This window comes from Argiope bruennichi, chromosome 2, assembly GCF_947563725.1.
Source record: "Argiope bruennichi chromosome 2, qqArgBrue1.1, whole genome shotgun sequence".
In the NCBI taxonomy this organism is placed as follows: domain Eukaryota; kingdom Metazoa; phylum Arthropoda; class Arachnida; order Araneae; family Araneidae; genus Argiope; species Argiope bruennichi.
The window spans coordinates 99,734,390-99,747,818 of NC_079152.1; the positions used below are offsets into that span (position 1 = coordinate 99,734,390).

At 27.5% G+C, this 13,429-nt stretch overlaps 1 protein-coding gene across 1 annotated transcript in view; it reads right to left on the reverse strand.

Moving 5' to 3' along the window:
* Positions 1-12,382, reverse strand: part of LOC129961837 (tachykinin-like peptides receptor 86C) — a 112,759-nt gene extending 100,377 nt beyond the window's left edge. Inside the window, exon 1 of the mRNA XM_056075418.1 lies at positions 11,642-12,382. Within this exon, the coding sequence (XP_055931393.1) occupies positions 11,642-12,192 (551 nt within the window). The 5' untranslated portion in view covers positions 12,193-12,382. The remainder of the gene's footprint in view (positions 1-11,641) is intronic.
* Positions 12,383-13,429: the final 1,047 nt, after the last annotated feature.

The following is a 13,429-nucleotide window of genomic DNA, read 5'->3' on the forward strand; positions in this document are numbered from 1 at the left end:
TCCAGCTTAAAAATAGAAACTTTCTGGTTCTGTTTGTAAGAAAGAAATTTAATTTGTCTCAAGAAACTGACTGCAAACTTTAACTAAAATCTCAAACATACAAATTAAATTTTTAAAAAGTATACGTATATTTTGCAAAGAAAGATAAAATATAAGTCTGGATTGCTTTTATTTAGAATAATTGAGAAGTCAGCATATTAAATGCAGCCATACCAAGCTAGAAAGTATTATCTAAAATGTATGGAAAAAATTAAGAAAACAAAACAAAAAAATGAGTTGCGTGAAAGTAAAGACCTTTCCTTGAAAATATTTCTAGAAATGTAAATCAAATATAAATAAAAATAAATGAAATGACTCATACTTATATTCACAACTGCCTCAAACATGTAACAAAAAAATGAAAAAAAAAAAAGAGGAAAAAAAAAAGAAAAAGAAAAAAAAAATTCTGTCAACTAAGTATACTAACTTGTGAAAATACTTGAAGGTATATATTTTTCAAAAGAGTTTTTCTATTTAAAAGAATGGTCGAGCCATTTAATTTGACATTTTCAAAGTGGGTAAACAGCAGAGTGAAGAGTAAAGTGGACAGGAAAGTTGTAGCTCAAAATTTGATGCTGTTTGGGAAGAAAGTTTTAACTCAAAATTTTGTGAGCTTTTCAGAAAAGGGAATATGGGCTTTTAGTTTTGTCTAGATTTTAGAAAAACATTTATTTACATGAATTTTCAAATAAATTACTATTTAAAAAAATAAGCACTGTTTATTTTTTAAGATAATTTGTCACTAAATGTAATGGATTAGAGTGTAGAAAATATTTTGGGATTTTCTTGTTATGCTGACAATGAAAATAAGCAGGAATTAAATTGTAATGAAAATGTACTTTCAACAGTTTTGAAACATTTCATTATTCTAGGATTGCCAGTGAATTCTTATTGATTAAACACCTCAAATTGATTAATATTTTATCTGATATATTTAATTTTTTTTTTTAAATTGGTAATTTTACGAATTTTTTTCTAAATAATTTAAATGTGTTTTGGAAATTAACTAATGTTTTCAGCTTCCAATAACAATATTAGTCTATAACATCTCACCGGAAGTTTTGATTATACTGTAACTGTAAAATTAAATTTCTTGACCTATCATACAAATAATACATATTTGAAGAATAAATAAAACCGAAAGAAAGTTTGAGATATTTTGACTCCTAGCAGTATACATTTTCAATACATCAAATATTTTTGTTTCCAAATTCATATTAACTGAATAACTAATTTATGATTTCTTTCATTTCTGTAGGAAATTCTGAGCTAATTATTTGAAAATCCTCTAAATTTCTTCTTTTTGTTTTGCGGATAAAAATTTGCTTGGTTTTCTTTAACTTTATCAATCTTTCATTTTTTTTTGCCAAAAAGAATTTTATTTTCCAACATAAATATATTCCTGTCTCAAAGTGAGCAGCTAAAGGAATGATTTAATATCCGGCCATGTCAATCCATATGGCAAACGGCAAATCTGAAGATTTTGATATCAGTTTTCTGTCAAAACTTTTCAATTTTTTTCTCTCTCTTCAATGTTTTTTTTTATCTGTGAATAAATATACCTATACATTCGTCAGAATAAGACACCGAAATTCACATATTCCCTAGCCACAATTTATTGCATTCAAAAATACACAGAAGTCTAAATCTTGAAACCGACAGACGGAAAAGCTTTTGTAAAATTGTATGCGTAATGCAAGTATTGAAAAGTTACAGAATAAATATTAAGAATTGAGAAAGCATAGATATTTTGAAAGGAAGTGCTGTTCTGATTAAGAAATGGATATAATAAAAATATTCGTGTTCCACAAAGAAAAGTGCAGCGTATACGCAAAGTAACTTAACCTCGATGCATTAATTCTACTAAAAATATTTTAATAATAATTATTTGAAAATAAAAGAAGAAAATATGAGCATATTAAAATAAGATGTGAACGAGCAATAGAATCAATAATTACGAAAAATCATTTACAAAAAAGAAATTGTAATAAGACAAATTTTTCTTATAAATTTAGAATCTATTTTAAAATTTTAATAAATTATGAAATTTTCGTGTTTTTTTAAAAAAATAAATCATTTTTTTTTCAGCCTACTTTCCAATTTAATTTTTATTTTCGAAATATCAAGTAACTTAATTTCGAAATTATTCAAAATTCGAAAATAAATATTCATGAGGATTTATTATTTGACTTCGCTAATATGTGCAAATTAAACCTTATAGATTAATTAGATGTACACTGACTAAACAATTTTACAAAGGAATATGTGGAGGAAAATTTATGGATGATATCTAGTGGCGTTGTCTGTTAGTAAATTTGTTTTAACTCCATGTAAGAATTTGGATTCCATAATTTTTTTTTAAAAGTTAGAACCTTAACTATATCGGCAAAAAAGGTAATTTTTCGTTTAAATTATATAATAAGTATGAAAAACTAAACATACATCACATTATTATATGCAAATGAGTGGAACTGTTTTTTTTAATACCAGTAAACCCCTTTCGTAAACAGGTTTTGAAATCATCCGTATTTCCTATAAATAGAATTTTGACATATTTTTTTTTTATCAAAATTCGATATTATTTATTTGAAGAACTAAAATGACGATCAATTGGGTGAATAAAATCAACCTAGATTTTATCTTAATGTATAATGAGGTTTAAATGTGAATTAAATGAGTGTGGATTGCATTTTTTAAACCAAATGAATATCTAAAGGATTCAGCAAAACAAAAAATTAAAATGTGGTTGATGACTTCTATTTTACAACTGCCTGCTTTTAGGCACAGAATCGATACACGAATGCACATCAGAAATTCTCATGCATAGACATTGGAAGGTTGCTATCTTGAATAATTAAGGATATAATCGTCACGAATGCACGTTGTATACATATTACCAGAATATGCACCTCTCATAATAGACAATTAAAAAGTGGTCTTCACATATGTATTATAAGTGAATGAAGTTCTCTGATCAGCCGAGAGTTTGGTGCAAAGTAAGCGAAGAAGAGTTTTGTTTGGCGAGAGCCAAGGACTGTCAAATCCCGATCGTACGCAAGGAATCAATAGAATTGATTCATTCAGTATACGTATGAAGACAAATACCTCTTTTGGTGGGCGAAAGTACCTGTATATTGTTATTAGCCATCGACAGTTTTCTATTTTATAGTAAAGACATTCGTGATCCGATTAATTCTTTCTACTACAAGATATAAGATCACATAAAACTCCGAGTGGAGAACATTTATGTTAAGATATTATGTATTTTCATCAGTCATCAACTTGAAAGTCCAAATTGTACTCATCAGTCTCAACTCGATTCAATATGTCTATTTTGGGATATGGAACGCTGCAATTTACCTTCTTGTTGCACGTTTCATGCGTCTTCGAAATGCCTTGATACAGTAACACATTTTGCTGACAGTGTAGGTTTGTTAAACGCTGATTATGCCTCTATATTACTTGTTAGAGGAAATCGCATTCCCTAAAGAAGCAAATTTCAATATTCGAATTCAGATGCCATGTTTTTTCTCTTATGTTTTCACATCATTTATTTTCAAGACAGAACATTTCTATTTTAATTCTTTTGAGCTTAATTAGTGAAAATCTTTTTGTATTTTTTCATTAAATTCTAGAATTTCCATAATTACAGTTTTTCTGATTTTCCTTAATTTTTTTAAAAATTATGGTACAATTTTAAACTTTTAAAACTATCCTATCCGATTGTCGTCCTCTAAAGTGCAACATCTTTTTCTTATTGGTGTTTAATGAATAACTTTTCATATTTCAGTTTTTTTTATGTTTCATGAATTTGAAATTCATCTAATACATCTTGCTTCAACCAGATGACGAGTCACCTCATCGTGAAAATACTGAACAATTTCAATATTCGGGACATGGCGACGCATTTATCTCAAATTCGTGATTGTACTTTCTTATATTATTCTGTATAAGAATCAGATGCAAGAAATGTGTCTATTACATGCGGAAAAGGTCAAGTATCTGAGAGTTGCAGTCTTTAAAATATAACCTTTTAAAACTTAGTCTTCATTTCTAATCTTCCTTAAATATGACATTCTTTCACAACTGCCAACAGTTTTGTTCAAGATTTATTGTAAGAAAATTAGGTATTTCAGACCGTCCAAATTATGAGATAGAATATGAAGTCCTATCGTTTATTCAACACTATACTCGCTCACACATTGACACTAAATATCAGCTGGTAAACACGAGGCGGATTATCATATCTCGAAACATGAATATTGTGACTATTCAATGCATTAACTCAAGTGAAAGTTGCCTAATCAGTTAATAACTTGTATGAAGAGAAGTTGGACTATAATTAAACCTGCTGGATGTGCCATCTTAAAAAAAAATACATGGCGAGGAAAATCTGCCTGTATCAGTGACTACACACTTTGTAAACTACATCAGTGCATACGCTCGGCATCTTCCATACAAGTGATTGTCTCACATCCTGTCTACAAATATCAGATCTCATGATTGTGGAAAAATTGTGCACAACCAAGCTTCAGATATCTTCTTCTACATGCAGTTCTCTCGCCGATCTAGGCCTGCCTAACTCATGTCTGATGACATTGAAGGATCTGCTTCCTCCATGCACTCGCTTGAAAAATTATGGATTCGGTATTTCTCTGTTAGGAAATCGTCCCTATGAATCATTTACGCAACTCTCCCATCTCTATTTGCATCTCCGATGTACATCTTCTAGTTTAACATTCTTGAAGTTCTGCATATCATATAAAAAATGACAACATCCAGTATCACAAGGAAAATGACAACATCCTGTATTGTCGACTTGTTTCGTTTGCTCTACACAGTGGTCTCTACAATCTTCATGCACAATGACACACAATGTACTGGGAATCCTTTTTTATCCATCCCCTCTAATCTCCCTTAAAATTTGGCGAGACATTTTCTAATCACCCTATATAGAAGTACCTTTCAATTATACACCATTAAAGAAATATAAAAGATCAACAATCCTATTTATTTATACTAGCAGAAGCTTTTGTAAGACATGTGTTTGAATGCTGAATTGTTTAAGAAATTGGCAAAAATTACATGATCGTTAAAATCTACATTTTGGTCTGCATCTGTAAATACTTGTTCGCCTCATTGACTATGGTGAAAATTGTGGCAATTGTACCTAAGAGACAAGACTGAAGAAACGAGAAGTCTATTTCATCATTTACAACTATAGTATACCGTAAACACAAAGAAATGAGCAAATAAGCAAATCTGCAGCAAAAATGTTTCTTTGAATAACAGTGATTTTTGAAAACTCACTCGTCTAGAGCATATACAACGACATCAAACCTGCAGTCTTATAATTTTTGAGGGGGTAAAAAGTTGAGAGAAAGAAAATGAATTTTATAACTTCTCTTTTCTTTTAAAAAAATGATTTTTTATTTTTCACTGTATTATTTTTTATTTTTTTATTTTTTACTGTATTTCACTGTATTTTTTTATTTTTTACTGTATTTCACTGTATTTTTTTATTTTTTACTGTATTTCACTGTATTTTTTTATTTTTTACTGTATTTCACTGTATTTTTTTATTTTTCACAGTATGTAAGTTCTGTGACGCTCTAAAACGTATGGTCTTAGAGATGTTTTAAACCATCATTGGTAATTTTTCAAAGACTTATAGTTATTATATTGATATATATTAATATATTATGAGAATCGAATTGATATAGCTGAAGCTTTACAAATTCGAAAAGGTTTTCTTATCTGAAAAATTTAATCTTTGAAAATGAACCTTAATAATTTGAAAATATTCTTTATCTTTAAATAAACAAAATTATAACCTTTATCAAAATGTAATTTAAGAGAAATATCCAACTCAATAAAGGATATGAAGTGAAATTTTAGTCACAAATTAAGTGCCGCCTTAGTGAAACATTCTGCACAACAAATTTCCTAATTTGAAAGATGAAAAAAGGCCACAATTATCGAATTCTCGCTATTATTGATTAAGACTTGTATTTGAGAAACGAATTATAAAGTAAAATTTCTTCTACTTTCAAGAAAATAAGTTGAAAATCAATTAAAATTGAAAATTTAAATAAAGAAAAAAAATGGGGAATGAAGTTATGATTATGGATTTTAAGTTTCATGCCTGATAATAAATGAGAGATTTTTTTAATACTTTTCCTATATATTTTATTTATTTTCTTGAATAAAAAAGAAGTAAAAATCTTCTTTCTACAATACTAGCAGTATGATTTGTAATATTTTGCTTGAAAGAAACAAATTCCATCGGGAGAGTTGCGTTTCACTCAATATTTTTTTTTGTGTGTGTGTTTGTATCGCTACTTGAATAAAAGAGAGAGAAGTTTCCTGCTGAAAGAAAATATCTTTAAGAATTGCAAAAGTTTGTTATTATATATATTTTTTTTTTCACAAAAGTAACCAATTTCCAGAATGAGTTGAACTTCTAAGCATTTTTTTTTTTTACTCTTTATGGATAAAAAATCGGAGATGATTTTCGAAGTCTTATAATATACATTCGCACAGAAAATTCCTTCCCTTACAAAATGGAATATGAATCCTCATATACCATTTTTAGTAGGTTGCAAATAAAAAAATAATAATGTGACGTGCTTCCATTTTTATCTTTTAGCAAACAGTTCCTATTTTCTCACAGAAAACATTTGAGATAGTATGTATGTGGAATAATGAAATAAGTTCACTTCTATGTGGTATGTGTTTACAAACTGAAACAATTCATTATAATACTTGAAGAGATTATATGACAAGAAATTGTATGGAAAACATATAATATTATTTTAAATAATTTTTTAAGAAAATTATATATCATGGCGTGTTCTATATATCTATAATTACATTGTGCTTAATTATTTCAAATAAAATAAAAGATGCGGATTTTGTTAATATTTAATTATTAAGTCAAATCTAATATTTGTAGCCAATCTGATTTTTTGTAATGTAAAAAGCGTACAATGTTTTTTTTTAATAAGGGAACACATGTAAACAACGGATTATTAATCACAAAAAAAAAGAATTAAAATATTTAAACTCATGCTGATTGTTTCTAAACTAGCCAACAATTAATAAAATTGCTTTAACAAATATTTTATTATGAAATAAACTTATTAAAAATTATATAACTATATATATTGTTCCGTTCGGCACTCTATAAAGATTACTGATTTCTTATTTTTGCTAAACATATACTACAAACATAGCTGTGATTAGTCTGGCAAATGCTCAAAGCTGTATTGACATTGGCCATGCGTTCTCCTTGTTTTTGTGCTGCTTATTTTCAAGAAGTTCCAACATGCTCCATGATTCATCAAAAAGTTATTCGTGTTAAAAAATAAGCCCCCATCAACTGACTTAACGGATGAAATTCAAAATTTATATTATGTACTTTTGATTTTGATTTTGAATGGCATTTTTCTATTATAATATAATTGCAAATAATCTTTTTATATTATTATTCAAAATATCATGAGTTTTTCTTTAAAATATTGAGTTTTTTTAATTTTCTTCAAATCTATTATTTAAAAATTATGCATGCAGACCTCGTGAACGAAAAAAGTAACATGCCAAGATTCTTATATACTTAATATTTAAGGGCTCATGATAATTAGACTAAGGTAATATATACCTCAGGGGAAATTATTACACCTCTGACAGTTATTGAGCTTCCCTCTATTATCACTGTGTCCAAATACTTGTTTTTACAAAATACAAATGTTTTTTTTTCTTCAATTACTCAACTATTTCTTATATTACATATTTTTTCCCCAAATACTATAAGAGTATTTTGAGTCCTGCATTTGTTACATTCATTCATAAGTGTTTTGTTTGAAATCTTTGAATCGTGCATTTATTACTTTTATTTCCAAGTTCTTCATTAGATATTTTTGAATCTTATATTCATGGTTTCAGTTCCAAGTGTTTTAAATGAAATATTTCAATTTTGCAAGTATTATTTTCATATCCAAGTTTTTTACCTGAAATTTTGAAACTTGTGTTTTTATTTACAGATAAAATACTTTACTTAAAATCATAAATCATACTGTTATTTCAGTTGGGTGAAATCATAGCAATATTGATATATTATATTTAATAATTTAATACTTTTTTTTAATTTAATAATTTTGCTGAGTCAGACTTCCTACCTTTTAAGATAATATAAGCAAATATATCATAGACTGTTTTCATTAAATGAAATTCAATCGCTGAGTTTCTATAGAAAAATGGTTAAAATAACTTTGTGCAATATACTGTTTAATTTTAATATTTTGTTATTACTGTTGATTATTAAGGTTTTTATATAATATTTTCACAAATATAAGTCTTTTTATGCTTTTAATATAAAATGTTAAATGGGTTTTCGGTATTAATGTTTGTATAATGTAAAGGTAAGGGAAACTTAGGTCTCACTTTCAATATACTTTTAAATTAAACTTACTCGGACACCACTGTAAGGTATGGTTGTGTGTCAAAGGGCCCTGATGCACTTCCAAGTCTTGCGGTGGAAGGAAAATTGTAATTATATTTTAATATCTAATTTAATCTAAATTAATTTCCAAAGGTTTATCTTAATTTAGCCCATAGTAATTTCATTCTCTTATTTCTTGATCTCATTTCACGTATGAAGCTGTGTAAAAATTACAGCGCAATGAATCTACGTCTCGAGTGAAAGTGATACTTCCGTTGCCTTTCTGTTTGATCATTTGTTTCGGCCTCCTTCCCTTCTTTCTTACTTCTGTTCCCCGAGATGGATATTAAAGAGAGAATAAAACGAAATAAAAATACAGCGTCTCGTCTATGACTTCAAACCTGCATTCTGCTTCAACAAAAATAATGTTACATACATAATAATATTACACACACACACACACACACACACACACACATACATATATATATATATATAACGAAGTACTTTATTTATGTTTGCTGATTTATTGCGCCATCAACACTTCTACTGTCCCTAATTCCAAAATAAATAAATTAAAAAAAAAGTGCTCTGTAAGACTTTTTTCAGTATTGCAATTCAAAGTTCAATTAAGCTATAAACTACATGCTCACCTGCCATTTTACCAGGTTGTTTCCACTTTGTTTCATTTTTTCACAAATAGGGGTAAACATTCAGTAAATATTTTGACTGTGCATCAGTAGAAAAATTACATGCTATTGGAAATGAGATGTCATATAATATTTTAGTTGCCCTGTTGGCAACACCTTTTTAAAATTGTTACCAATAATTTTTAAGCAATTTTGCCAACCGGACTACTAAAATACTATATGTAATCTCGTTTCCAACACATGCCTTAATTTAATAGCCGTTTAGGGCATATATTGAATAAATCAGCATCGAATCCCCATGGGAGATAATTGTTCATCCATTTTAAAATTTTTATCTATTTATAACGCATGACTCAGTTTTCTATAAGTATATTCCAAATATCTGGAATAAAGGCAAAAGAAACAATTTATAGCCTTTGGATCTAGTTGCCACCATGTCGAAGCACAAATGCTTCATAATTTCCAAGGATCTGCTCTTAGCCATTGTCTCACAAGTGTACAGGAATGAAATCATCTGACTTATGAACTAACAAATATCCATTTAGAATTTGTGAGAACTTACGAGCTTCTTCTTCAGTCCACTATTGAAAGAGATATAACATGTTTTTATGAATAAACTTGCTATACACTACTTGTTTGGTCATTAATTAGTTTATTTTTTACATACGAAGTCGGTCCTGCTATTTCTCCTAAAATGTTTTTCTGAGGATTGTTTTAGGTACAAATATTTCATATTTTCCAAACTGATTAATCATGTGCTGTTTCATCATTTTTTTAAATTCTGTTTGATCGCCCTAGACTACTTTCTCTGGTTTGAATTTTGTCTCTATATTGGTTTTTATATACTAACAGCTGACACTAAAATATTTTCTTTGGGTAAATATTTATTTTCAAAAAATTCTCATAAATACTAACAGTTATAAATAGTTAAATACTTACTACTATAAAATCCGCATCCCAATTTTTCTAATGCTCAGTATATTGACTTTGAATAAACCACGTATCAGATGAATCAGTTTCATTTAATGCAATTCTAGGGACAATCCAGTTTTTGGCGTATGAATTAGATTCATTTTCTGAACCGAAATTATCTTCACAAGGACTTTCAAGCATTTGTAGCGTCTGTCTTTTCATTAGGTATATTTTATCAGTGCTCCTAAGCGGCATGGTACATAGGTCACAAAATTTGCAGATTAGAATATTGAAATTTTTCAAAGCGAAATAAAGTTACATAAATCTGAATTTTTTTGAAAGCAACATTTCTAACACAAATAAAGTGCGCAATCATATGATGACTGAAAATTTCAAGCAGGTATTTAACTCTCTCTCTCTCTCAACCCTATTCACTTTCACTTCTATAACATACACAATCTCCTTTGCGACAGGTGCATACGCATATATTTCATCATAAGTAGTCCATTAAATAACAAGAAAAATTATATTTTTTTAATTCGGTCAAACAGACCATACGTATGATTTTAAAAAAATAAGAAATAAAAAAGTGAAATTCAATTAAATTGGATTTTTAGGCAAAATGACCGCTGCCATAACTCTAGCGTTAATAAATAAATATAAAATGGCATTAAGCTTATTGTTCTACTTATGCGGTGTTTGTCTTTCAAATCGTGTTATTCGGAATATCGTATCAATTTTAATTTTGAGTTCAAGAAAAATAATCAAACAGTAGATTACATGGTGAATGAAATTATAAAATAATGAATTCCAGCTAAACAATGGTCATAACCTGTAGTCAAAATTTGATATATGCTTATGAAAATTCATTTTATGACTCACAAACAGTATGAAAGAAAAATATTGAATTTTTCAAAGAAGTAATTGATGACATCTTAAAATCAATAATAATCGAAAAAAGCAAAATTATATTACACAAAATTATTTTTCTTATCTTTTTCAGTGATCATTTGAAATATCTATACCGTATTCATTATATAATTCATTGGAAAATGAAGAAACTTTTACAATAAATCTTTCGCGCACATATCATTAACTAGCAATTAATTATTAATTAAAATCATTCGAATGGCTAAATATGACCATTTCTTCAAACACTCATAATTGATCTTAGATCATCACATAATCATCTTACATCATCAAATAATTATCAAAATATTATATCGATTTATCATAAATAAATCAGAAACATTATAATAAAATTTTGCTAATAAAACGAATTTTATAATTTTCAGTAAAACACTTTACAAAATGTGGTTATTATAGATTTTCACATTTCATAAAATATTTTCAATAAACGCATGATATTTTCAATAATCATAATATAATGAGGTGATTACGTAATAATGAATCATCTTAAATTTCAATCAGAAATTTTAAATAAAGAAATTATGTTTTGATAGTTGTAACAAAATAATTGCATTGGAATTTGCATTTGTATATAACTGTATCTGTAAACATATATTATAAAAAAATAAGAGTATTTTTTCAATAAGAAATGAAAATAAAGATTAAAAGATATTTTTTTTGAATTACATACCTGTCAAGGCTCATCGCTAGAATGGTGAAGACAGATGTTGAGACAGTCAAACTGGCAACAAAATTACTGATGACACAAAATGTCTCTCCAAAGGGCCAATGGCTGTTTAGCATGAAGATAAAGTTGAAAGTCGCATTACAACTGGCAAGTAAAAAATCAGCAAATGCCAAGTTCAGGAGAAACAAATTGGTAACAGTTCTCATTCTTCGGTGAGCTACTATTATCCATATTACAATTAAGTTGCCCACAATAGCAACCATAATCATAATAGCAAACAGTAAGGTCCAAAGTAATTGTTGGTACCACGGCAGAAGGTATGGTTGATTGAATATATTACTGGGAATTGTACTGTTGAAACACCTCGAATAAATTTCCGAATAATTAAGATTTGTTACATCTAATTTAAATTTTACAGACTCCATCAAAGATGAATTATTGTAGTAAGTCTTCACAATTTCTTCGCAGCCTGAAGAATTTGAATTAAAAACAGGTTCTTGAGAATCCATATATACTTCCAACAGATCAACCTCCTTTTGTTGACTGTTGCCCATTTTGGAGTTCCTTGTACCAGTTTTTTTTTCAAGTTCTCTTAAAGTTTCTGAAAAAGATTTTCAGTAATGAATGGAGCTCGTTAACTCCGGCTAAAACTTCACCAAAAACGTTCAGGAGGAAATTGATGAGTTTCAAATGCTTTTTACATTACTAGAATAATTCAATCAGGCAATTTCTTCGAAAAATTAAATTACCAATTTCTAGTAACTTATTCAATTAAAATAATAAAAATATATATGCTTTACCGATCAAAGCTGTAAGCGAGATGTTTTATTACATTGTATTTAATAAAACTTCAGAATTGAATCCAAGGTATTTTCATTACGAATATTTAAAAAAAAATATTATTATTTCAGCCACCGATAATTTATTTACTGTTTTAATTCAAATTACAAAATAACTGTATTCGGAAAAGAGTGAGAAATCACTAAAGCAAAAATATTTATAAAGTTTCAATAAATTTTATTGTTTTTATTAACTTATTAATTTTAAAAACGTTTTTCTATAGTTCTAATCATCGAATAATTCTGCTACGTTTTTAGAAGAAGATACATATAACTTCAAACAGTCTAAACTATTTAAATTTTATTCTGATTGAACTAATGTTGTATTAATTATTTTTGCTAACAAGTAAGTAAATTTTTGTTCTTATATAAAATTTGTTTTATGAATTATATTTAGTAATTTTGACGAATATAATTTTTCTTTATCATTTCCATGACTTCTGAATATTTTTTTATTCTTTCTGTGCAATAAGAAGTAAATTAATTCATTATATAATTTAGAATATAACTTTTATTTAAAATATCTTTAATATCTTCAATAATAAATAGTGCAGAAGAAAGTATGATTGAAGTAGCTAATCTTCACATTTATAAGAAATTCCTGTATTTTCTTTCAAAGAAAATTCTGCTTTTTTATCACAGATTCAAAAAAGATTTTCAAAAAATAAATAGAAAATTAAGTTTAAATATTAAAAGATTAAATATCTATTCAATACTAAATTTTTTCGTTATTCAATGGTTTATTGCAATAATATTTTTTTGGAATTTTACAAATTGAATTATAATACAAAATCTGCACTGCGCCAAAAAACTACAGATGAACTCAATTATAATATTCCGAAGTTAAAAAGCAAAAACAAAAAAAGTCATTTTATTCAACTTAGGCGATACGGAATTGAAACTTAAACTAGTATAGGAGGATTATTAAAACAGCTTAAATATTACTAAAACA